General features: G+C 43.1%; 1 protein-coding gene across 1 annotated transcript in view; it reads right to left on the bottom strand.

The window, feature by feature from the left end:
• The window catches only part of Usp31 (ubiquitin specific peptidase 31), a 51,859-nt gene extending 29,851 nt beyond the window's left edge, over positions 1-22,008 (bottom strand). Inside the window, 8 exon segments of the mRNA XM_028867849.1 lie at positions 1,003-1,138; positions 1,887-1,979; positions 2,076-2,164; positions 3,237-3,374; positions 21,391-21,695; positions 21,698-21,883; positions 21,886-21,957; positions 21,960-22,008. Of these exon segments, the coding sequence (XP_028723682.1) occupies positions 1,003-1,138; positions 1,887-1,979; positions 2,076-2,164; positions 3,237-3,374; positions 21,391-21,695; positions 21,698-21,883; positions 21,886-21,957; positions 21,960-22,008 (1,068 nt within the window).
• Positions 22,009-22,856: the final 848 nt, after the last annotated feature.

The following is a 22,856-nucleotide window of genomic DNA, read 5'->3' as shown; positions in this document are numbered from 1 at the left end:
AAAGAGCAGACAGCACTGAGGCTTCAAAGACGCAGATGCATTTGCCTTAGACATCGAGACCTCTCTCCTTTCTGCCCTCCCTCATCCTGGAGAGGAAGGAGAACCAAACGGCAATCTCAGGTAAAGAATATACCAACATCTCACCACTGTGCCAGTACTCAGCCTATGGAAACAGAAGAGATCTGCTACATTAAGGCAACACTGCTTTAAGTGTATTTGCCCAAAGGGGCCAAATGAGGCCAAAGAACAAAATATCTTTATTATTCAAGTGATTATATAGAAGCTTCTAAGAGCTATCCAGGGAAAAGCTATTTCTCTGGTAAGTCATCCTTCCTTATAAATCCTAAGCAATGTTTTCTGTAATGTTTTTCCAATAAAAACTGTGTGTAAAATATATTAAGTCACCAACAAGCCAAAAGAATTTTTTGGTCAATTTAAACATACTGACTTATCAAAGATGTGATCCTCTTCCCCTTCCCCAAAAGGGAAAACCCAATTTTTCCCTATCTAAACAAAAGACTTTGGTTTTCAGTAAGGAAACAAAACAGAGTGGCAGGTATAACTCAGGCATCGAGCACTTACTAGCAGTGGCAAGGCCCTGGGTTCAAACCCCAGTGCCTCAACAGGGGTCAGAAAAACAACACAATGAACATATATTATATACAGAACATCACACTGGCAAGATGCCCATTCTCACCCCCATAACAGGAGAGGATTCCTAAACCTCTCTGTCAAATACCACAGTAGTGTGAAAGGTTAAGAAATTACACTTTACAAAGAAAGCCACAAGGTCTTGCACAAAACAGTTTTTCCTTTCATATATACAATTAATTGAAGCAGGCAAAGGTTTTCTATACACTGTATTCTTTGAGTCTGGATTTCCCCTATCCATCCATCCTCCCACAACATATATGGCAAAAAATTGAAAAAGAAAAAAAATCCAGATAAGCAGAAAGCAATATTTTAGTGGCTCATGAGTAGTTGGTCTTAGCAGGTTCTTACCTGATCAGTAGGGATCTTTGTCTCCATAGACACGGCTTCCCGAAGTCTGGCAACAGTCCCAGACAGAGGCACAGCCACACCAATCCTCATGCAGTGGGAACATTTCCCTTGATACACTACAGTGACATAGAGAGGCCTGTACAGATCAAAGTCACATCTTCTCATTAGTCACGTATTTTAGCTAAAATACAGAAGAAGTGAAACAAACCTAACCTGAAACCAACATAAAAACTAAAATGAGGCCTGAGACAGCTCAGTTGCCTAGCATGCATAGTCCTGCATCCCCCCAGTATGACAAAAAATCACAAACAGTGGCATATGTCCCCCACTGCAGCACTTGGAACCTAGACAGGAGAGTGAGAGGTCAAGGTCATTCTCAGTCACAGAAGTTTGAGACCAGACTGTGATACATGAGACTCTATCTAAAAACAAGAAAACTTTGCCCTTTTTTGTGGAAGTCAAATGGGAAAAGTTCATTTAGACCTAACTAGAAACTACTAAACAAATCAAAAGATCTTTGAAAAAGCAGTCTTCATAAAAATATTTTTCAAGTAACATATTCATAATTGGTTGTCTTTTTCTTCAAAACAGCCTAACTTCTAGAAACTCTGAAATAAGTACAAGGAGAGTCTCCAGAGAATCTAGGACTAGTGGTTTAAAAACACAAACCAAACAACAAACCGATATGGCCTGGGTCCACCTGTATCATGTGCCTGCTCAGCCTGTACACTCAGACAGGCACTTAGCCTCAAGAATATAACAAGGCTTGTGCTCATTACCATTAAGTCTATTACTTGGCTAAATAAGTAGAAGGCCTTAACAGAAGGCTACAGAGGAAGAAGTACTCCATCACAGCAAACTTAATTTTACACATACATTCTTACCTTGTGTGGGGTAGTGGAATTGGCAAAGAAATGCACAGGAAAGGGTCAAAAGTGTTGCTCTGTTTCTGACAATGAGGACATGTCAAAGAAGATCTTTGAAAACAAAAATGTAAAACATTCATGTCAGCTCACATAGAACTTCGTCAAGAAAACAAAACAAGAGGGAACAAACATGTCATTTGCTCCTACCTGTACTGGGCTTGAAAAAGTTCTTGTACAAAAGTGCTACACACAGGAAAAGATGGTCCCTCAGGCATCATATCAGCCTCTGATGGTGGCTTCAAAGAAGAAAAGAGAAGGACAATTCACAGGCCTAAAGTACCAATTCTTGATTGAAGTGGAGCCTAAAGTGTCACAAATACTCAACTTCCTTTATAAACTTTATATGGCCCCCAGATGCTTCTGTAACATACTGGACGAAGGTAAACAGAACACAGCACACAGCCTGTAGGTCACATGGACTCGATTCCCTCACAGACTACCACATTTCTCTAGCCTGTTAGACTGGCCAGTTCTCCTCCCTAGAATGTTCCAATCTTCATCTTGATGCTTAATCAGTCTGCTTCACATTTTAACCTTTTCATGTCCCTAGCTACTAAGCATCTGCTACCACATGTAGAGAACATTGTACAGGATGTTAGGACACAGGAATAAGTAACACAGTGCCTGGCCTTTAGGGTGTCTTAATATGGTGACCGAGTCAACCACGTATACATGGTTATGGCAGTACAGTGTTCAGGAACAAAAGGACCTTAAATAAGAATAATGCACTAACTTTATAAAACTAGAATATCTGAAATACAGAACAGATTGTCACAAACTTTAAATGCTCCACAGAAGTATTCTTCCTACTATATGAACCACTTTACCTATAATAATAAAGCTGTATGTGGAAAAGTTTTATATATATATATATATATGAATTGCTATGTTTCTCAGTAAAACCATTCTGGCCTCAGTTCCTATGCTCAAATCTAAGTGTTTTTTTTTTTTTAATTTTGTACTTGTTCTTTGTTTTTTTGATTTTTTTTGTACTTTGTTCTTTGTTTTTTTGATTTTGTACTTTTTGATTGTGTACTTGTTCTATTGATCTACACAGTATATGTCTAATTGGTTCCCTTCATTAGACTCTAACGTCTTTAGGTACAGTTGTCTTTTATCTACATTGCCAGCACAATAAGCAGGTAAAATATCCCATAAAGTGACCACTTAGTTTTATACTCACCCAGAGCTAGTCATTCTGCTTAATGCAACAGCCCTCAACAGAAGTTTGTGAGAAGACTTCTCTCTCTCCTTACCCCTTTCCCTGCTCCCTGACTGCCCTTGCAAGGAGTGAGTACATGTACACACCTTCACAGGAGGCTGGCCACTCTGCTTTACAGCATGATTGAGGTCTTCATGAACTCGATCCAAAAGCCATAGCAGAAACTCCTGGGCATCATGCTGGGAATTTCCTCGATACTGCAGAGCATTCTTTGACACGATACTCTATGCAAGGAAATACATCAGCACAAGCAGTTGTGAGTTCCTGGCTCTGAAGACAAACTATCATAATTCTGAATGAAGGGAAACAAAATCTCAAGGGTATCCCAAAAAGACCACAGAAAAACAAACAAAACCAGAGGAATATCTTGATGAATGAAATTCAGTCAATAGCAAGGTACTAATGTCAACTTCTTACTTCTGACATTGACATGAGATGTTAATGACAAGGAAACTAGTGTAGACTTTGAAAGGACTCTTATGTTACTTTTGTTGACTTCTCTATAATTCTAAAATTATCCTAAGAATTATGTTTTAGAACACATTTTTTATTAATAGAGCATTTGTACAAACTATGTGTCATAGGAGTAGAACAGAAGATAGAGAATGAGTTGATGGACAGTGATGACATCTCAAGAGATGGCACTTAAGCCTTGAAGGGGTAGAGGCAGGGATCAAAGTGGGGGCAGCAACATGTTTAAACATAAAAAGTGGTAAGAAAATATGATGCTTTCAAGAAAGACCAAGAAGAACAACAGACCTGCAAGAGCAGGTCTGCAAGGCAGAGCAAGAGGAATGAGTAAAGACAAGACAAGCTCAGGAAGGATTTTAAAAGCTAAGGATGGCACAGGAAGCCAGGAAATGGTTCTAAGTGAACTGGCTAAGACCATGTGCTGCAAAGAGAAGCTGAATACAACTATTCCAAAGTAAAAGGAGGTGTAATGACCTGTTGGGATTGTTAGAAAAGAATGCATGCAAAACACTTTACATATAAATGAGACAAATAAGCACTCCAAATTTAGCTATGAGTATTTCATTTGGAGTAGGGGGAGGGTGCACAGTGGTAAAGCAGTTATGAAATAAAATGAGGAAAGAAACAACAAGGATCTAAGGCAGCACCATGAAGGCACACATGAGAAGGTCCATGAGAAGGCACATGAGAAGGCACACATGAGAAGGCACACATGAGAATGTCCATGAGAAGGCACATGAGAAGGCACACATGAGAAGGTCCATGAGAAGGCACATGAGAAGGCACACATGAGAAGGTCCATGAGAAGGCACACATGTGAAGGCACACATGAGAAGGCACATACTGTGAAGGCACACATGAGAAGGCACACACTGTGAAGGCACATGAGAAGGCACACATGTGAAGGCACACATGAGAAGGCACACATGAGAAGGCACACTGTGAAGGCACACATGAGAAGGCACATGAGAAGGCAAATTTGCAAGAGACTTAGAATGTGTCAGAATCAATAGATTTGTGACTTAATGGTAGAGTTAGGAAGTAGACCTCTCTATGCCACCCATGTCTTCTCTGATGGTAACTTTCACCTACATCAAGACAAGGGGAAAAGGAAAGAGGGTGACGAGTTCTCTTTCAAATCCACTGTGGCTGACATTCTGTAAAGTCACTAAGAGGAGGACAGGGCAGACAACCGAGAAAATACACATCTGGGCTCAGTGCAAGGGTCCACACTAAAGACAGAGGTGCAGAAGTCAACAGAGGGGTGACTATAATCACAAGTACCACTGAGACTGCCCAGTGACGTCACAAGACATTAAGCTAGAGGAGAAAGCCCAGAAGACACACACATTTAGGCTTGGGAAGACATCAAAGGAGACCAAGAAAAAACTATTAGCACTGTGGCCAAGAGCATGGAGTTCAAAGAACCAAAGGAAGAGTTTCATGAGGGAAATGACTTACTATTATATTAAAGGTAGAGAATGACAAAATAAATGTAAACCAACCAACCACAAACTGGGGACAGAGAGACAGCTCAGTAGTCATTTGCCATGAAAGCCTGGCAACATGAGCTTAATCCCTAAAACCCATGGTGGAAAGGTTGGTGGAAACAGAGTTGTCCTCTGACTGCCACACACATGTTATGATGTGTGCACATCCCCACACATGTCATGCAGGTGCACATGCACAGAGAGAGAGAGAGAGAGAGAGTGAGAGTGAGAGTGAGAGAGAGCCAGAGAGAGAGAGAGAGAAAGTCACAAACTGCCTGCTATATTTCCAATTAAGAAAAATAATAAAGACTAAAAAAAAAGAAACAGATTGTAATTTGATTGTGAAAAACTGTCACAGCTTGATGACCAATTATATGTAAGTAACAAAAAAAACTGATTTATAAACTATCTTAAGATTCAGTTTGTGATGAAAAGTCAAAGAGATATTAGAAATAATTCATGTGACACCAGCAAATAAGTGAGGGGAGTCAGGCATGGTGGTTCACATCTAATCTCAGCACTTGGGAGTCTGGGACAAGAGGATGACTATATGAGTTCAAGGCCAGCCTGGACTACAGAAACTGACCCTGACTCAAAAAATAGTGGAGGGAGGACCTGATAACAAACAGGGCTAGAGGAATACATGGTGGACGCCATCTAGAAACAGCATGCAGGGTGTGACAGGCACAGGACGGCCTTCACTATACTATCCAACTTCTCCCAGCAGAGGCCAGACTCCTTTCTTGGTCTTTATTTCTACCTCTTCCCTGGTGGTCTAGTGGTTAGGATTCAGCCCTCTTAATCTTTGCTTCTTCAGTGTCCCTGGACATCTCCACTGCAAAATGTGTTGACTTATGCTCTTCTGTTCCTTCACTTACATCAGAACAAAGCCATTGCTATGTACAACAGAAGAATGAGATAGATTAAAAAAGAAAAAAAAAGAACTAGAACATCTTTTGTAAGAAATATCACTGATACTAACAATTAGACCAGTTGCTTATGGAGTATGGAAGAGAACTAGGTAGCTGGTGATACTAGGTCAGTGGAGCTAAAGAGAAATCCAGGAATATCATCAAAGGTTTTCTATTTCTGACTTGGGTAATGATCAGGAACAAACCTGAACATGAAAGACCACAGAGTTCTGAACAAGCTGAGTTTGAGTTACCTACATCACCCCAAATAAGGCTGCTTAGGGTGCTCAGTAAAGATATCTAGGTGGGTGATTTAAATCTGAAAGGCATATGACTATCAAATGAGCAAATAGAACAACGCATGGGGTACCTAGTGAGAAATGCAGCCACCAGGCCAGAATCTTAACAAACATGAGCATAAGAAAAGGAAATGAGACTAGTCAAAGAAGTTCACACAAGCTGAACCAAAACAACTTCAAGGAGATCGAAGCAACAATGCAAAATACTACAGAAAAGTCATGTAACACAGACACTGGGATGCCCATCCTCTGGGATGGCAAACAAAAGGGTCACTTGCCCATTTGATCTCAGTAAAGCAAATATCCATCACAAATGGGTAAAGCAGAAGAAAAGTTAGGAAAAGGAACAGATTCCACGGACTATCCTTCATATCCCAGAAGCTGAGTTGTGCAGGCAAAGAAAGAATCTGTGACTATCCAGAGAAGAACAGCTAATGAAAAGAAGAGCTCTGAAGACTATTCTTCAGCTCAAAGAGGAGGGATTCAAATAGTCAAGGAATTTGCCTTAAACAGATGTGGAGGGTGGGGGTCAGCCAACAGAAGCAACCAAGCAATGGAAGTCCGAGACACTGATAGCTGAACTACAGACAGGACAAGAAACCATTACCATCAGTTTGCTTTTCATGTTTTACTTCATGGAGGAAACAGGGAACACTGCTAAGAGGTCTTACATATCATGGGAGAAATAACAAGTCTAAAGCATGTAGCTAGGTCACAGCAACTGCCAGAAGCACAGTGGACTTCTGATCTGATCACACTCTTGTTTTCTTCAGCTTGTGTATCCCAGAAACAAATTAACCAAAATTACAATCTTCACTATGTATCAATGCCAGGTCAACATTTCTTTATCAAGAATTGCATTGTTTGCTTATGCTTCTTACCACTAACACTTCAACTCATCTAAACTCACCCACCAATCATTATGTACAAAGATACTGTACTATGTTGTTTAGCAAGATAGATGTCAGGACTAAACAGGCAGCTGAACTAATATAACCCTAACTAGGGTAAAATCCATACTGGGTCAACCCCACCCTCAATCACCATTATCACAAACTGAAGGAACTAAAGGAAAAGAAAATCCCACTGAACAAACCCAAAAGCTCCTCTTTCTGCTGATTTTAGCCCCTCAATATGGTGACATCTCACCAAGGATACACAGGGGTCTATTTATCTTACCTTTCCCCCCAGACTAAATGAAATACAGAATAATAGCCAATTCTTTAGTGTGTGCCTCAGAAAAACGTAGGGTCCTAAGTGCCACCAACCATCAGAGATGTCTGAGTCACTGAATGAGTGAGTAGGAAAGACCCTGATGGCCAAAATCTTTAACTGGCTCAAACCCTGGCAAGCAATTTCATCATGTTCTGAGTCATACCTGTCCCTACCTTGATTTTCCTTTTAAGATTGTTTCACTATTAAACCTTAATTTATTTGATGTCCTAAACTTAGTCACTATATTTTTTAAGTTTTTAATAGTTGATTATCACTATCATCTGCTGTATAACAGCACATTAAAGCATTAAAATTATGCAATGCATTGCTTCTGTGAAAAATAAAACATGGACCTTCCTAAGCATAACCTCATATACGTGTGTCTGCGTTATAGAATCTGGGTATTTCTGTTTGGAAAATACTATATTGAGTCTATTGGCTTAAGTCCTATACATCCTACTATAATTAGACCAACTGTCTCCTCAGTTGATGATCCTTACAGATACTTACCAAATAAAAGTCAAAACACTTGCAAGACTCTAAGTTTCATAATAGCCTCTTTTTTAAAAGGAACACTGCCTTTTCCCTTTGGAACAAAAATAATGAGTTAGGAACATAGCTCAGAAAAGAAAAATAAAGTCTACACTGGAGCTATACACCTCCAGACACAAGGTTCCATGAGGAGAAATCTTCACAGAGCCCTGCAAACAGGCAACAACTCATGCCCCAGGAAAGATACTGACTGGTCATAAACATTTTTTTACCTGACCCCAAGACAAAGACAACACAGTAATGATGTTGATTTCCTCTCATGGGAAACAGGTATCACAATATTGGTCTGACATGACTCATTGATCAGAAGTTGAGCTACTCTTCTAGGGACAAAGTGGTTTGTAAGAGTCATCAAACCAATCACTATCTACTTTCTTTGCCAGAAGGAGAATAGAATTTATTTCCCAGAGGCCTGAGGAACTAGCACAGTAAGATGGCTCAGCAGGTAAGGCACTTGACACCAAGCCCGATATATCTGAGTTTGATCCCTGAGATCCACATGATAGAAGGAGAGAACTGATTCTCACTAGATGTCCTCTAACATCCACATCCAAAATTAGTGAATAGAAAAAAATCACAGAAGAATCAGAATAACTGTACAGGTTGAGCATTCCTAGTCCAAAATGTTCCAAACTCCAAAATTGTGTGTGTGTGTGTGTGTGTGTGTGTGTGTGTGTGTGTGTGTGTGTACATACATACATATTAGGTGGTATGTGTGAAGTATAGTATATATGCATTTATGTGCAGTGTGCATGCCTGTGCAGGTGCAAAGGCCACAAGATGTCAAATGTCCTGTCATGCTCTCCCCTATACCTCCCTCTCAAGACAGGGTCTCACGGTAGCCCTGCCGAATCACATAGCCCACTCTGGGCCTCAAATTCAGAGATCTGCCTGCTTCCGCCTCTCTAGTGCTGGAACTAAAAGTATTCACCACCACATCTGGCATCTTCCGTAGTCTTCTGAGATGGGTTTTTACACTGAAATTAGGCTGGGAGCCAGCAAGCCCCAGAGATCCTTCTGTGTCCACCCCACATGGCACTAAGGTTACAGACACACACACAGCTATGCCCAGCTTTTTACATGGATGCTGGGATCCAATCTCACATCCTTATCCTCCTATGGAAAGCTCTATTACCTGCAGAACCTTCCTTCCAGTCCCCCAATACCAAAAATTTTAAGTGCTGACATGACACTACAAGTGGAATATTTCACTCTTCCCCTCTTGTGATGAGGCACAGATGCACTAAAAACACTGTATAAAATTCATTATGTGAATAAGGTATCTATGAAGCATAAATGAATTCTATGTTTGAGTCCAGTCCCATCGCCAAGACATCTCATTATATATACAAATATTCCAAAGTCCAAAACCAAATTTGAAACTCCAAACACTTCTCATCTCAGGTATTTCAGATTAGAGATACTCAATTGTAGCCATAATTTTAGGGAAAAAAATATATGAAATGGTAGCATCTAGATTCACAGACAGTACCTAAAGTGAAATTTGGTCTCTAAACTAACACTAGAAATAAGTAACCATTGTATTGAAAATGGTTCATCTTTTGAATCTGACTTTTGGGACAACTACTAAGTTAATGAAGAAAAAGCCTTAAGGGATGAGATTTATGCAAATGAGTGGGTACTATAAAACACATTCAAAGAGTGAGGAAACAGTGAGAAAAAGTATTCACCTACAGTCTGTCCTGCCTATCAGATGTGCTGGGGTAACGGTGGCCTAGAGAGGGAGTAGCCAACCAATGACTGGTCTAGCCTAAAACCCATGCCAGGAGAGTAAGCTCACCCCTGACACTGCCTGGAACACTGGGACTCACAGGCAGGATGACCCAGAGACCTAGAATAGAACCAAACATGACTGGAGGGGGAAAAATGACAATGTAACAATGCCTAACGATATTCTGCTATACTCATAGATTGGTGCCTAGCCCAATTGTCATCAGAGGAGCTTCATCCAGAACTAATGGAAATATGCAGACCCACAGCCAAACATTAGGTGGAGGTTGGGGAACCCTGCAGAAGAGAGGGAGAAAGGATTGTAGGAGCCAGAGGATTCAAGGACACAAGAAAACTCAGAGGATCAACTAACCTGGGCGCATAGGGGCTCACAGAGGCTCACAGAGACTGAACCAACAAGCAGGGAGCCTGCATGGGACTGACCTAGGCACTCTGCATTTATCTTACAGTTGTGTAGCTTGGATTGTCTCCATCTCTTTTACTGACTTTTGGGACCCTACTCCCCATACTGGGTCACCTTACCAAAACTTAATACATGGGGTGGTGCTTAGTCTTACTGCAACTTGATATGCCATGTTTTGTTGATACTCATGGGAGACCTGCCCTTTCCTTGACAGAAATGGAGGAGAAGAGTATTGGGGGGGTGAAGGAGGGGGTTGAGAGGGCCTGGGAGGAAAGAAAGAAAGGGGAAACTGCGACCCAGATGTAAAATTAAAAAAGAAAAAAGAAAAAGAATCTGCATGCTGTAAGAATAGGCTCTCCTGTGAAGGAGAAAGAAGAGGTTAAGTCTAGCAGAGTTACACAAAAGCCCCTAAAACTCTCAACTAGACTCTGAATTCATGATCTAGCTTTAAAACCATACATTCCTAGAGTATGGTATCTCAGTACCATTTGCACTGAAGAACCAGGACACTGCTGTGGGATGTTCTGTATGGCAAATGTGTTGCTCTGATTGGTCAATAAATAAAATACTGATTGGCCAGTGGCTAGGCAGGAAGTATAGATGGGACTAACAGAGAGGAGAAAAGAAAGAACAGGAAGGCAGAAGGAGTCACTGCCAGCCGCCACCAGGACAAGCAGAAGTGAAGATGCCGGTAAGCCACGAGCCACGTGGCAAGGTATAGATTTATGGAAATGGATTAATTTAAGCTATAAGAACAGTTAGCAAGAAGCCTGCCGCGGCCATACAGTTTGTAAGCAATATAAGTCTGTGTTTACTTGGTTGGGTCTGAGCGGCTGTGGGACTGGCGGGTGACAAAGATTTGTCCTGACTGTGGGCAAGACAGGAAAACTCTAGCTACAGGACCCTATAAACAAATTGACTGAATCCAGATGTGGTATAAGGAATATCTAAGTTAAGCCAGGAACATCTCCAAAATTGGGAGTTTAGAAATGAGGAAGGTAGGATGACTACTTCAGTTATATAACTAAGACATAGGTGGCCCAAACTAGGAGCCAGAATTGTGCCTTTCCTCAAAACAACTCCCTTACTTTACTGTAAGGCATGCCCCTCAGGCCACACCTCTCTTTTCTCTGCTGCTCCACCATCAACTGCAGAAATGGCAGTTTGTCAGTCAAGATTATGCTGTCCAGCTCTGCTGCTCACTAGCACAGAATTGCAATATCTAAAACAAATTTAAGACAAGAAGAGCTGCTGTGAAGATTAAAGACTGAGTGTGAAATTGCTTTGTAAATAATATGCCTCAACACACACACAGTATTTTCATGACTGTTTTTTTTTTTTTTATTCTTACAGGTGTCTTCCCTTATGTATACATGTATGCCTAGTGTCCATGAAGGCCAGAAGAGGGCATCAGATCCCCTGGGACTGGAGTTGCAAATGGTGTGAGGCACTATATGGGTGCTAGGAATTAAATCAGGGGGTAAGAGGGATAGAAGAGCAGTCAATGCTCTTAGCCCCTGACCATCTTTTTAGTCCCATGCTCCCCCAAACCAGATGGCTATGCCTTATTCTTAAAGATAGAATGCCAAGAGTTAAAATGTACTGATCTGATGATAAGCACCAACATTCCTTTTAGTAGGAGCAGATACCAACAAAGTCATTGTCTGACCAGCCCCCTGGAATCTTCTAAAGCATGAATTGTTTGTTTGTGGATGTACTGTTCGCTGCCATCTGAGCTTAACAACTGGAGGAAGAAGCAACAGATGTTCAGCGACTGGCCAGTTCCTCTAGGCACTGCCTCAGTGTTGGCACAGAACAATGGCTTCTACACAGACAAGAAACAATCACAGCACAACAAAAGACTCAAGATAACCCCATGTGCTCCCTGAAAAAATGTTTGTTATACAGGAAAAAAAAAATATCATTTGAAGAACACTGAATGAACAATTAATAACAGAGCAAACAAGTATTTTTGAAGGAAGAGGCAACAGATGACATTATTTTACTCAATTTTCAATGACTTCTCTTGCACTACTATTAAAAAAAAAAACAGGTTTGGATTTTTTGTTTTGTTTTGAGTATGTGGAAACTATGAGGTCATTGTTTTCCAGGGTTTTTACTATAGGAAACAGCTGTGGGGACTATACAAACAGAGAACACTACCCCATTTAATAGCCCCTCATTGTGACAAGGGTATAAAGGGACAGGAAAAAAACCATCAAACCACATACTAATACCAAAACAGAAGTGGCCGAGTCACAGCAAAAGCTTGAAGTACACAAAGGAAGATGTAAAACAATCCAGTGGAAACAAGCATCTATGTTACATCAACTGCATTTGGGTTACGGTGTTTGTTCTGTGGGCAGACCAGACTGGGCAGCTCCTTTCAACTTCAGTGATTCTTGCACAGCTCCTGAAAACGCAGCACTCAAAGATACAGCATTAAAAATGGGTTTTGCCCAGGTTTCTAAAGTTCAAACATAAGTAAACTCACCTCTCACCTCCAAAACCATTTTCCACTTTACCAGTCTTGAAAAGTGCCACCCCAAGATACCTTGTCTCAAGAACCTTCCATATTATTTTCAACTCTCTCTCCTTCATTGTTCCCCCACAAACTGCCAAAAACTCTCAACTCACCTTGCAGTGCATACTCTGCATATGTTCAAGTCAGGAAAGGAGCTGGGGCCCGGGGGAGGGAAGTGGGGAGGAGAGGAGAAGGGAGAAAAGGAAAGGAAAGGGGACAGTGCATGCAACCCTCCTCATGAGACTGCTTTAAGGAAGCAGTGACATAAAGGCTTGTGTCCTGAGGCCTGCCACTCCCTCTTCTGAGTTCTTCCCTGTTCTCCGTTACTGCACCATCAACTGCAGAAATGGCAGTTTGTCAGTCAAGTTTAAAGCCTCAAGTGAGGTCTGACCCAAGTTTACAACAGACCTGGCCATCATCAGCACATCCACACTGCTAACAGAGTCTAGTCTGCAAGCCGCCCTTAGCTGTGGCTTCCCCACTCGGTTCAGATTAACCAACAGTGCATACATTCCAAAAACCAGGAATGGGAACTTGATGCTGAGTAAGACGTAATCACTGCCCACACACACACACACACAAACACAAGGAACTGGGGTTTAAAGAAACAACAATGGGCTCAGAAATCTGAGTCCTCTTGCCTCTGGAATTGAGTTTCTCTCTTTTCCAACAGTTCATACAACATAGTGATGACTGGTTCCAGGAAGAATGTATGAATAAATGCATCTAATCCTGCTATCCTTTGGGGAACAGAGGATTCATTACCTCAATTTCTTCTTAGTTATTAGCTGATGCAAGCTTTCTCACTGTATCGTTATTAGTTTACAGTTTTGTTGAAGGCTACTGCATTTGTCAATGGCAGGCAAGTATTCAGTAGGTATAGTTCTCTGTCCAAAATTAATATAGATACTTAACATTGAAATTCACACAAAATAACTGTTTTTTAACTTGACAAAATGAGAGCTTTCAAAGAAGAGCATGAGAATAAGCAATATTTGATATCAATAGAACTGATGAAACCATGTAAAATTCATAAATGCATCATCAAATGCTAAAGAAGCCTTCTTTCTGTAGAGAAGCAGGACGATGATAAGGCTGGATGAGAACAATAGGATCAGTTAACACTTGCTGAACACTGCATGCAGGCCTCTTGCCAGGTTCTTCACTCACATATTCCAAAACAGGGGTAGGAAGGAGATACACTGTATCTCCACATGACAAATGAGGAAGTGAAGACCAGAAATGGAAGCCTCAAGGTCTCAAGGTAAGGAGAGGAGTGGGACTAGACACTAATTTCCCCATCAACACTTAACCACTTACCACACCACACAAAACTTAGTATAAATCCCACATCACACAAGGTTTACCCAGGCAGACTACTAAATTACTAAAGAGAGAAATATTTTGGAACATAAAAGGAAAAAGTATCAAAACTGAGTAGACCACATAACCAAGTAGGATTTATTCCTGCTGTGAAAGGAAGGTTCCACACACTATCAAGCAATGGGAAATACCACACATAAACAAAATGAGGGAGGGGGGAGGCAGGAGCTTCTCAAATTGATACAGAAAGAAACATTTAACTCTTCCAATGAATTACAGGGGGGGGGGAGGCTACGTCAACAAACCAGGTAGAAAAGGATACTTCTTCAAGAGAGGGATAATTACGTTCAACATGGAAACTTGAAAGCAACTCCTCTAAGCTCAAGAAATAAGACAAGGATACCACTTTGCAATAAACTGGGGGAGAAAAACTAAAATATCAAAATTGGAAAGAGGCCAATCTCTCTCTGTTCACAAATGATGTCCCCTTTTGTGTAGAAAACTATAGATACCAGGAAAATCTGCTGTAACTAATAAATTAATTAGCAAAGTTGTAGGATACAGAATTAACATACCAAAGTCAATTACATACTTTTATACACTATTAATAAACAATCCAAAAAAGAAATTAGCATTCTAGTTATGCAGCTGAGAGTGTAGCTCTCAATACAGCAGCAGAAAACCCATATAGTGTGGGAAAGACCCTAGATCCAATCCCCAAATCAAAAAGAGCTATTCTACTTACAACCACATCATTTAGAATAAAATATCTAGAAATAGTTTTAATCAAGGAAGCAGGAAAAGACTGCACTGAGAGAAATAAAATATGACATAAATAAATGAAGTTCTCCCATTTTTTGTGGACTGGAAATTTAAGTATCATTACAATGATACTGCTACCCAACGCAATCTATAGGATGAATGCAATCCCTATCAAAATTCTAACCACTTTTTTCCCCAGAAATATTAGTCCTTAAGTTTGCCGGGAGGTAGTGGTGCATGCCTTAACCCCAGCACTTGGGAGGCAGAAGCAGGCACAGATCTCTGAGTTGGAGGTCAGTTGATCTACAGAATGAGTTCCAGGACTACAGGGCTACACAGAGAAACACTGTCTCAAAAAAAAAAAAAAAAAAAAAAAACACCAAATAAGTCCTTAAGTTCATACAAAATATCAAGAGACTCTGAGGCCAAAAGGATCTTGAAAAGCATAAAGGTGAAAGTATCACACCAGATTTTTGAACTCACTACACAACTATAGTAATCAAAACAGTGTGGCACTGACATGAAGACAAATATATAGAAAAACAGAGTCAAATAGAGGTTGGACATATACATAAATACATAATCAAATTTTTGACAATGATGAGGAAAAGACAGTCTACCTCTACCTGTGTCTCAAATCCAGCCCCATCTTCCATCTCCTCCCTCCACTACTTTTACCAGGTCCATCACAAAAGCCTACTGACTAGTCTCCCAACTTCTACTGTGTTCACTATTCAGCACCAGGAATGAGCATTTCATGTTTGAACACAATCATCTTAGAAACCAGTAGAAGCACACCTTTGCTCAGAATGAAACCTACGTATTTGACCTTGGCCTACAAGACCCAGTGAGACCTACCCTTTCCAGCCTCGTCTGCCCTACTCTCCTGCCTCATTGCACTGCAAACAAGGCCTGTCAGACTTCTGAATGCACCTCCAGGTCTTTCCGATAATATAGCCCTTTGAGTCCTTTTTTCTCCCAACCCATCTGGCCAAATTCATTATTCTCACTCATGTACCTTATCTTCTTAGCTCTTAGGATTTAAAATTTCTTATCTGTCGATGTTCACTGGCTAATATCCACCTCCTCTCCGACAAGTTCTGAGAAAGGACTATGTAGTAGTCCTTTATTTTACCACTGCTGTATCATTGTGTTTAAACACTATATACCCAAAGACTAGCTAGTACAATGTTCGGAACTCCAATTGGTAGAAGTGTTAACTGTTGACAATGAATTAAAAGATGAACCAGTCTTCTGCTTATAGTGCAGCTTACAATCCAGTTCTCTGAACTCCTACTCAACCTTCCATTAGTAGTTCAAAATAGCTTCCTTATAAACTGATAGGTCCTCTGAGGGCAAGAACCTTGTTCCATAATCTTTACACTAAATCTGCTATTCCCGACCTCTCACCTAAACTAGCTCCTTTAAACACAATAACTGAGCAGATGTGCTTTGGTTTAAGTCAGATGCCATGTTTTAAACATGACCCCCAAAGCTCCTGTTTTTGAAATGTAATCCCCAATACAAACACTGAGACCTTTACAAGGCAATTGGGCATAAGGGCCCTGCCCTCAAGAATGGATAAATGTCATTATTACAGGAGTAGGTTCCTGATTAAAAAGACCAAGTTTACACCGCATTCTCACCCTCCTTTCTCACCCCATTGCAAACTCACAAGCTCTCAGTCTCCTGACCTCTCATCTTCTGCCACAGGATGATGGAGAAAGAAGGCCTTTGTCAGATGTAGGCCCCTCAATGTTACAATTCCCAGTCTCTACAATTTCAGTAAATTTCTTTAGAAATACCCAGGCTGTGGCATTATAATAGCAAAAAGAACATGGAGTTCTACAATTGTCTGTGTATTTTATTCCCCAACTAGCCTCCTTTCCCACTTCCTGCACCTGATAAGAAATGGCACACATCAGCTCATGCATTTAAAGAGTCGGAGAGGGTTGTTTTTAAGCAAGACTTCTGAAAGTACCTGAGCCTCAGGAGCAGTGGCACACATTCAGAGCTGGTTGCAGATGACCTTATTTTCACTACAATTCTGCACCAGTCTCAGAGGAAAAAATGCTGCTTGTCTCAGCATGTCCACTAGGCCTGCTCAAGTGCTCCGCTGAGACCTGTTACACCAGTGGCTGGGCTGATAAGGCCACTCCAGGCCCCAAACTCATGTTCTTGGTTACTGCAAACTTGGAAGGAGTCTGCAGAGCACTTCCAGCAGTAGATCACTCTGCTGTAGCTGCTCTTTGAGAGCGTGGTTTGAAAACTGAGGCTAACATACTAATCTATCTCAGTTGAAAGTGCTCATCCATTTGTCTTTTTTCACTTGTTATGAAAAGGACTGAGTACTAGAAACCAAAGGCATTTGTATGAACCCAAACACCTATGCTCCTGGTAAAATTAAAGCTTGCTGATTTCCCCTTAAAACACGAGAATGAGTATTCAGATTTCAAAATCATTTACTTCACTGTTTAATAAAGAAAGCTGCTGACACAAGGGCTGAGTCTAAGTTTTACCCTCATGAGCAAGCTTGTGCACAGACTCACACATACATACAGCTACAAGGTAAATAGGCTAGAGGCTGGGAAAGATAGGGAAATCTGTGCTGAAAACAGACAAAAAGCTTCTCCACCTCACCACTACTGACATCTTGGCCTAAATCATGGGGGGAGGGGGGTTCACACTGTAGCATAGAGAATCCCTGAAATCTACCCACTAAATGCCAATAGCACTCTTATCCCATGTAGTATTACAACCAAGTATGTCTCTAAACATAGACAAACATCCCAGGGGATTGGAGGTATGCGGCACAAAAAAGGTAAAAATGTTCTGATTACAAACCAGTGTTTTAAGAGCATGAAAAGATACATGTGAGAGAAAAAAGACACAGGCTGCACCTAGAAAAATTCCTTGAAGCATATCAAAGTTAGGCCAGTCAATTTGTCATCCTAGCAAACGGAAACTCAACTTTCACAACCTTAGTCCAACCAGAAGCAAAGCAAAGCAAAACAAACACATTTACCTGGCAAGCTCCTTAAGCACAAATCAATGTGGTTAGGAGGTAGAAGGAAGGAATTCTAACTGAAAACTTACAGAGAAACATGACTAACCTGGAAGATTTAACATGATAATAATCACACTCAAATCCATAGTGAATACTCTTCTAGACCTTAAGGCAAAATCAAGGCGGCCAATTGATTCTAACTCCTCTGCCAGCTCCAGTCAGGTGGTGGCTGTCTGGAGCCAAGAACTGAGCAGGACTCTGAGATTCAGTGAGCTGCTTAAATACAAAAAATACACAAATTTTCCATGCTGGCCACAAACAGGCAAGAGGGTAGGGACAGACAGGCCTCACATCTATCTTCAACTTCTCTTATGCTCAAAATAATATTCAGTAAAAAAAAAAAAAAAAAAAGGTGGGGGGGACCAATCCTCCACAGAGAGCAAGAGAAAGAAAGAGGGGGGAAGAGGGAAGAGACAAGAGGAGGAGGAGGAGGAGTGAAGAGACAGGGAGAAAGACAGACAGACAGAAAGAAAGAAAAAAGAAAGAAAGAGAAAGAAAGAAGGAAAGAAAGAAATGCTATCACTTTCCTACTTTATCAGCTTCCAATGGATAAAGTCCAAACCAGCCCGCAAAGCCCTTCATGATTTCTTTACAACATGCTTCCCCAAGGTGGTCTGCACCACTATGGCTGGCCATGGTGCAACCACCTACTAATGTCTCACTGTTTCCCCAAAGCACATGCAATTTCACACTAGCCTTTATCACTTCCTGGCCCAGGAAACATGCTCCTCCTTTTCTGAGATGTCCTCTCATCCGCTCCTTGGAACCCACTATTATTAGACAGTCAGCAGCAGCAGGCCTGAAAGCTTGTTAGAAAAGCAGACTGTGAGGCCCCACTCCAGCATATCAGAATTTGCTTTATAACAAGATCCTCAAGTGAACTATAAATGCGAGTTGAGTACAAGTTCAAGTGCAAGATGAGCTCTCAGTGAACCTAAGTCCCACTGGATTTAATTGCAAGTGTCTGGCCCATGGTCAGTGAGGTACTTCGGTGGGCTAAGAGACCAAACCCTACTCATCTTCCATATTAAAGCAGGAAACCCAAACACCTGCTTCTAGACTCTGTGGCAGCTAACTGACGCAGGTATAGGCAGTGAGATGCCAGCAGAGGCCTGCTGGGGGCTCCTAAGAGAACATTTCTTTCTCTCATGACTTCCTGTCTTCTTACTAGAACACAAGGAGCTGCAGGTGTCACTGTCAGGCAACCATGAGGTAACAAACATGAGACTACAATCACAGTGACAGCTAAGGACAACAGAGTAGAAACAGAATGATCCAGGTTAGCAAGATAAATACAATGAAGCCTCTGGAACACCACAGGACCACCAGACTACTGTGTCAGCCTGTCCAACACTTCTACTTCCCAACATTCTCATTAGTGAATGTTCCTTCTGATGGCGAATGCATGCCTGTCTGAGTAAACCTTTAGTAAAAGGGGGGTGAATTAATGAACACACAGTGAACTCTACTAAAGGCTCAGAAGACTACAGTGTTTCAAAAAACAAGGACTCCAAGAATGTGTTCAACTTTGCCAAGTCTGCCTCTAAAGTCTCTATTCTTCTAGAAGTATTGACCTGTTTCTGTTGGTAGCTTAATGGATGTAAAAGTGAGCACAATCTCATAAAGAGCAATGGGAACAACCTCGAAGAATACGCTCAACTTTGCCAAAGTATGCCCATCAATCAGTCCTGCCCATCTAGAATTACTAACCCATTTCTGCTCACTCAGAGCTTGATGGAAAAGCACCTGCCATGTTTACCTGCTAAGATGCTGACATACCAAACAACCGTGAACTTCACACTAGGATTCTGCCTTGAAAACTCCCCCACTGTTGTGGCTACTCATGGGCTGTAAGCAGAGGAGAGGGAGCCGATAAAAACACCATTCTCCTAGTCTCTTACTCTGAGACCTGACACGAATCCTTATTTTGCCAGTTCTTATTTCAGACTAATATTTCCATTCAAAATTTCAAGATCAAACAGCAAAACACTTTTTCTTTGTAAGCAATTTAAGCAAAAATGATTAAAAAGGGAGTGGCGTGTGATAGCAGTGTTACTCCTCAGCAAGAAGGCAGGATCTACGCAAACCAGACTCCTCAGCTACATCATCATTTGGTCCTGCAATCCAATCAGTACTTAGAGAAATGTATTTGAGAGAGAAACCTGATAGCACCAATGGAAAACCAGTACCACGTGCCATAAATAGAAGACAAATCAAAAAAAATCCAATAAAAGCATAACCTTATTAAATTTAGCGACTACTGGGCTGACAGGATGGCTCAGCGGGTAAACCTGACAACCTGAGTTCAAGCCCCAGAGCTCATATAAAGGTGACTCCACAACTTTGTCCTCTGACCTCTATACAAATGACACACAGACACACAAAGAATTTTTTTTTTTGGAATAAACGTAATGTTGTCCACCAAAGTCTTTAAACTTGAAATTTGTTTTCTTACTTAAAAAGAAGAGGGAGTGGGGAGGTTGATTCCAGCACACATTAGACATCAAGCTGAGAGTCAGCCTTGGACTACATAGTGGGACCCTGTATCCAAGAATAAGGAAGGCTGGTAGAACATGAGGGTGAGCCAGATATGTTATTAAAAAAAAAAAAAGGCTAAATATCAAACTGGGGTGTTCTCCCAAGCATGAGGAAATAAGAAAGGGAATGGAAAGTAACTGATTTTTTTCATTGTTCGACATGTCCCACCTCAAAGCATCCCTTTTACAATCTCCAATCATCTCCCTGTTCAACTTGCAGTAAGACCCCAACTCCTTAGGACAGCCCCAAAGACTGTCACCATCTGGACCTTGCAACCTCCTCTGCTCTCCAATTCCAATTCCGTCCTCTCACTACCTGGACAGCTCCGGCAGCAGCAGCAGCAAACTAAGGCCAGGACCACCTCCCCCATCTGTTACGTCATCAGGTTCTGCCTTCTTCAAAGTACTATCTGACAACACCTGGTTAGTTTTACTTAAGAATGAAAAGAAATAGAGCACTATGTGTGTAGGGCACTAGACAGAGCTGAAGTACTTTACTTAGCAGGTTGAACCCCCTAAAAGTGCCCCAACTGGGTAATTTCATAGTGTCCAGTGTAGCCTGTCAACTTGCTGTGAGTAGGTACCAAGCAAACAGGAGCACCAAGAGGCTCAGTAATTTGCTAGGAAAGCAGCAGCCGGATTCGAACCCTGCTGAATGCTCTCCCACCAATACCCGCTCCAAAAACTGCAGTTTCCATGAAGGCAGGGTCTTGCTCCTGGCAACATCCATCCCCAAGGCGGATCACAGGACCTGGCGCCTGGATTCTGGGCGCTAGAAGAAGACCAAACTGAATGCGTGAATGGTGGGAGGAACGCATTCCTTTGTCATCTGGGTTATCTTCCAGAACTCTCTGAGCATCCAGCGCAGAAATCCTCCCGGCCCGAAGAGGAGGAGCCCAAGAAGCGCCCGAGCTCCCGGGCCCCCGGGGCTCACCTTGAAGTCCCGGCTGTGCTGCGGGGTGTACTCCAGCGTCCAGAGCGCCCGCACCAGGTGCGCCAGCTGCTCGGTGACCTCGCCCTGGCCGTGCGGGCCGCGACCCGCCGGCTGCTCCGGCTCGGGCTCCGGCTCCGGCCGGCCCACCCGGTACTGGCCCAGGGCCAGGTACTCGGCGAAGAGCTCGGTGTTGCTGAGGCACTGCAGCGTAGCGTTCATGAAGCACGTGTTGCCGTGGTTGCGGAGCCCCGCCACGCCGGGCACCGGCTCCGAAGCGCAGGCGGGCGGCGCGGGCGAGGCGGGCGCGGCGGGCACGGCGGCGGCGGCGTAGGCGCGGAGGCCGGCCCGGGCGGGAAGCAGCTGCGGAGGCCGCCGCGGTCCGGGGCGGCGCCCTCGGAGCTGAGGTGCGAGAGCGTGGACAGCGTCTTGAGGACGCGGCTCATGAAGCTGCCCACCGAGCGCGCCGACGACGGCGACGAGGGCGCGGCCGGCCCGGGCCCCCGGTGCCGCCACCGCCCCCGGCGCGGCCGCTCCGGAACAGGCGCTTGCTGAACGAGCGCTTCTCCTTCCGCCCGCCGCCACCGGCGGCCCGGGCCCGGGCGCCGTTACCTTGGACATGGCGGTAGCTGCCGACGCTCATCACCGCGCCTGTCCGCCCGGACCGCGACCCCGCCACGGCCGCCGCCGCATCCCGCCGCCCGCGCCTCACCGGGCCCGGGGGGCTCGGAGCCCCACACCACCTCGGAGCGCCGCGGGGAGAGCCAGCGAGAGAGCGGCGGCCGAGGGGCGCGCGTGCGCCGCGCGGCCGCCCAATGGGCGGCTCACGTGACCCGCCCGGCTCGCAGCCCCGCCCCATGCTGAAGCTGTGCAGCCACCATGTTGACTGTGGGAATAGTGCTGTCCCTACAGCCCGACTCTAGGACTCCAGGCTCCGGGCGTGGTTCTGCGGTGTGAAGCCCGAGGCTGGCCATGTTTAGTGTGGGCACAGTCCCGTAAGCTTGGGCAAGCGCTGGGTGGTGGATTTTAGGGGTGGGTCTCGGTCTCTGCTCGTCAAATGGAAGCGATCTAAAGAAAGTTCGGAAATCAAACTGTCCCTTGCCAGGTGGTAAAAGAGCTCATGGACGTAGCTTTGTCTTGTCCTAGACAAGTTAACCCAGCTGGCTCCAGCTGGCTCCACTGCCGCGTATCACCCGAACTTGGTCACAGAGCCTGGCACATTCTGGTGGGCTTTTCTACCAGGATGTACCTTGAGATCCCAGCAAACCAGTATTATTAGAATTGCCTTACTGAAAAGTTTTTCAAAATAAAATAAAATAAGCCTTTAAATCCACTGAGCTCTCTCATTATTCACTCATTCATTCATTCATCCATCCATTCATTCATTCAATTAATAGCTACCGAACACTTAAACTGTGTGCCAAATACTGTACTAAACAAGAATGGAACTAACTGGGTTTCCGCTTGCC

The sequence above is a fragment of the Peromyscus leucopus genome, chromosome 1 (genome assembly GCF_004664715.2).
Source record: "Peromyscus leucopus breed LL Stock chromosome 1, UCI_PerLeu_2.1, whole genome shotgun sequence".
NCBI classification, from domain to species: Eukaryota; Metazoa; Chordata; class Mammalia; order Rodentia; family Cricetidae; genus Peromyscus; species Peromyscus leucopus.
This window is presented reverse-complemented; position numbering and strand designations above follow the sequence as displayed.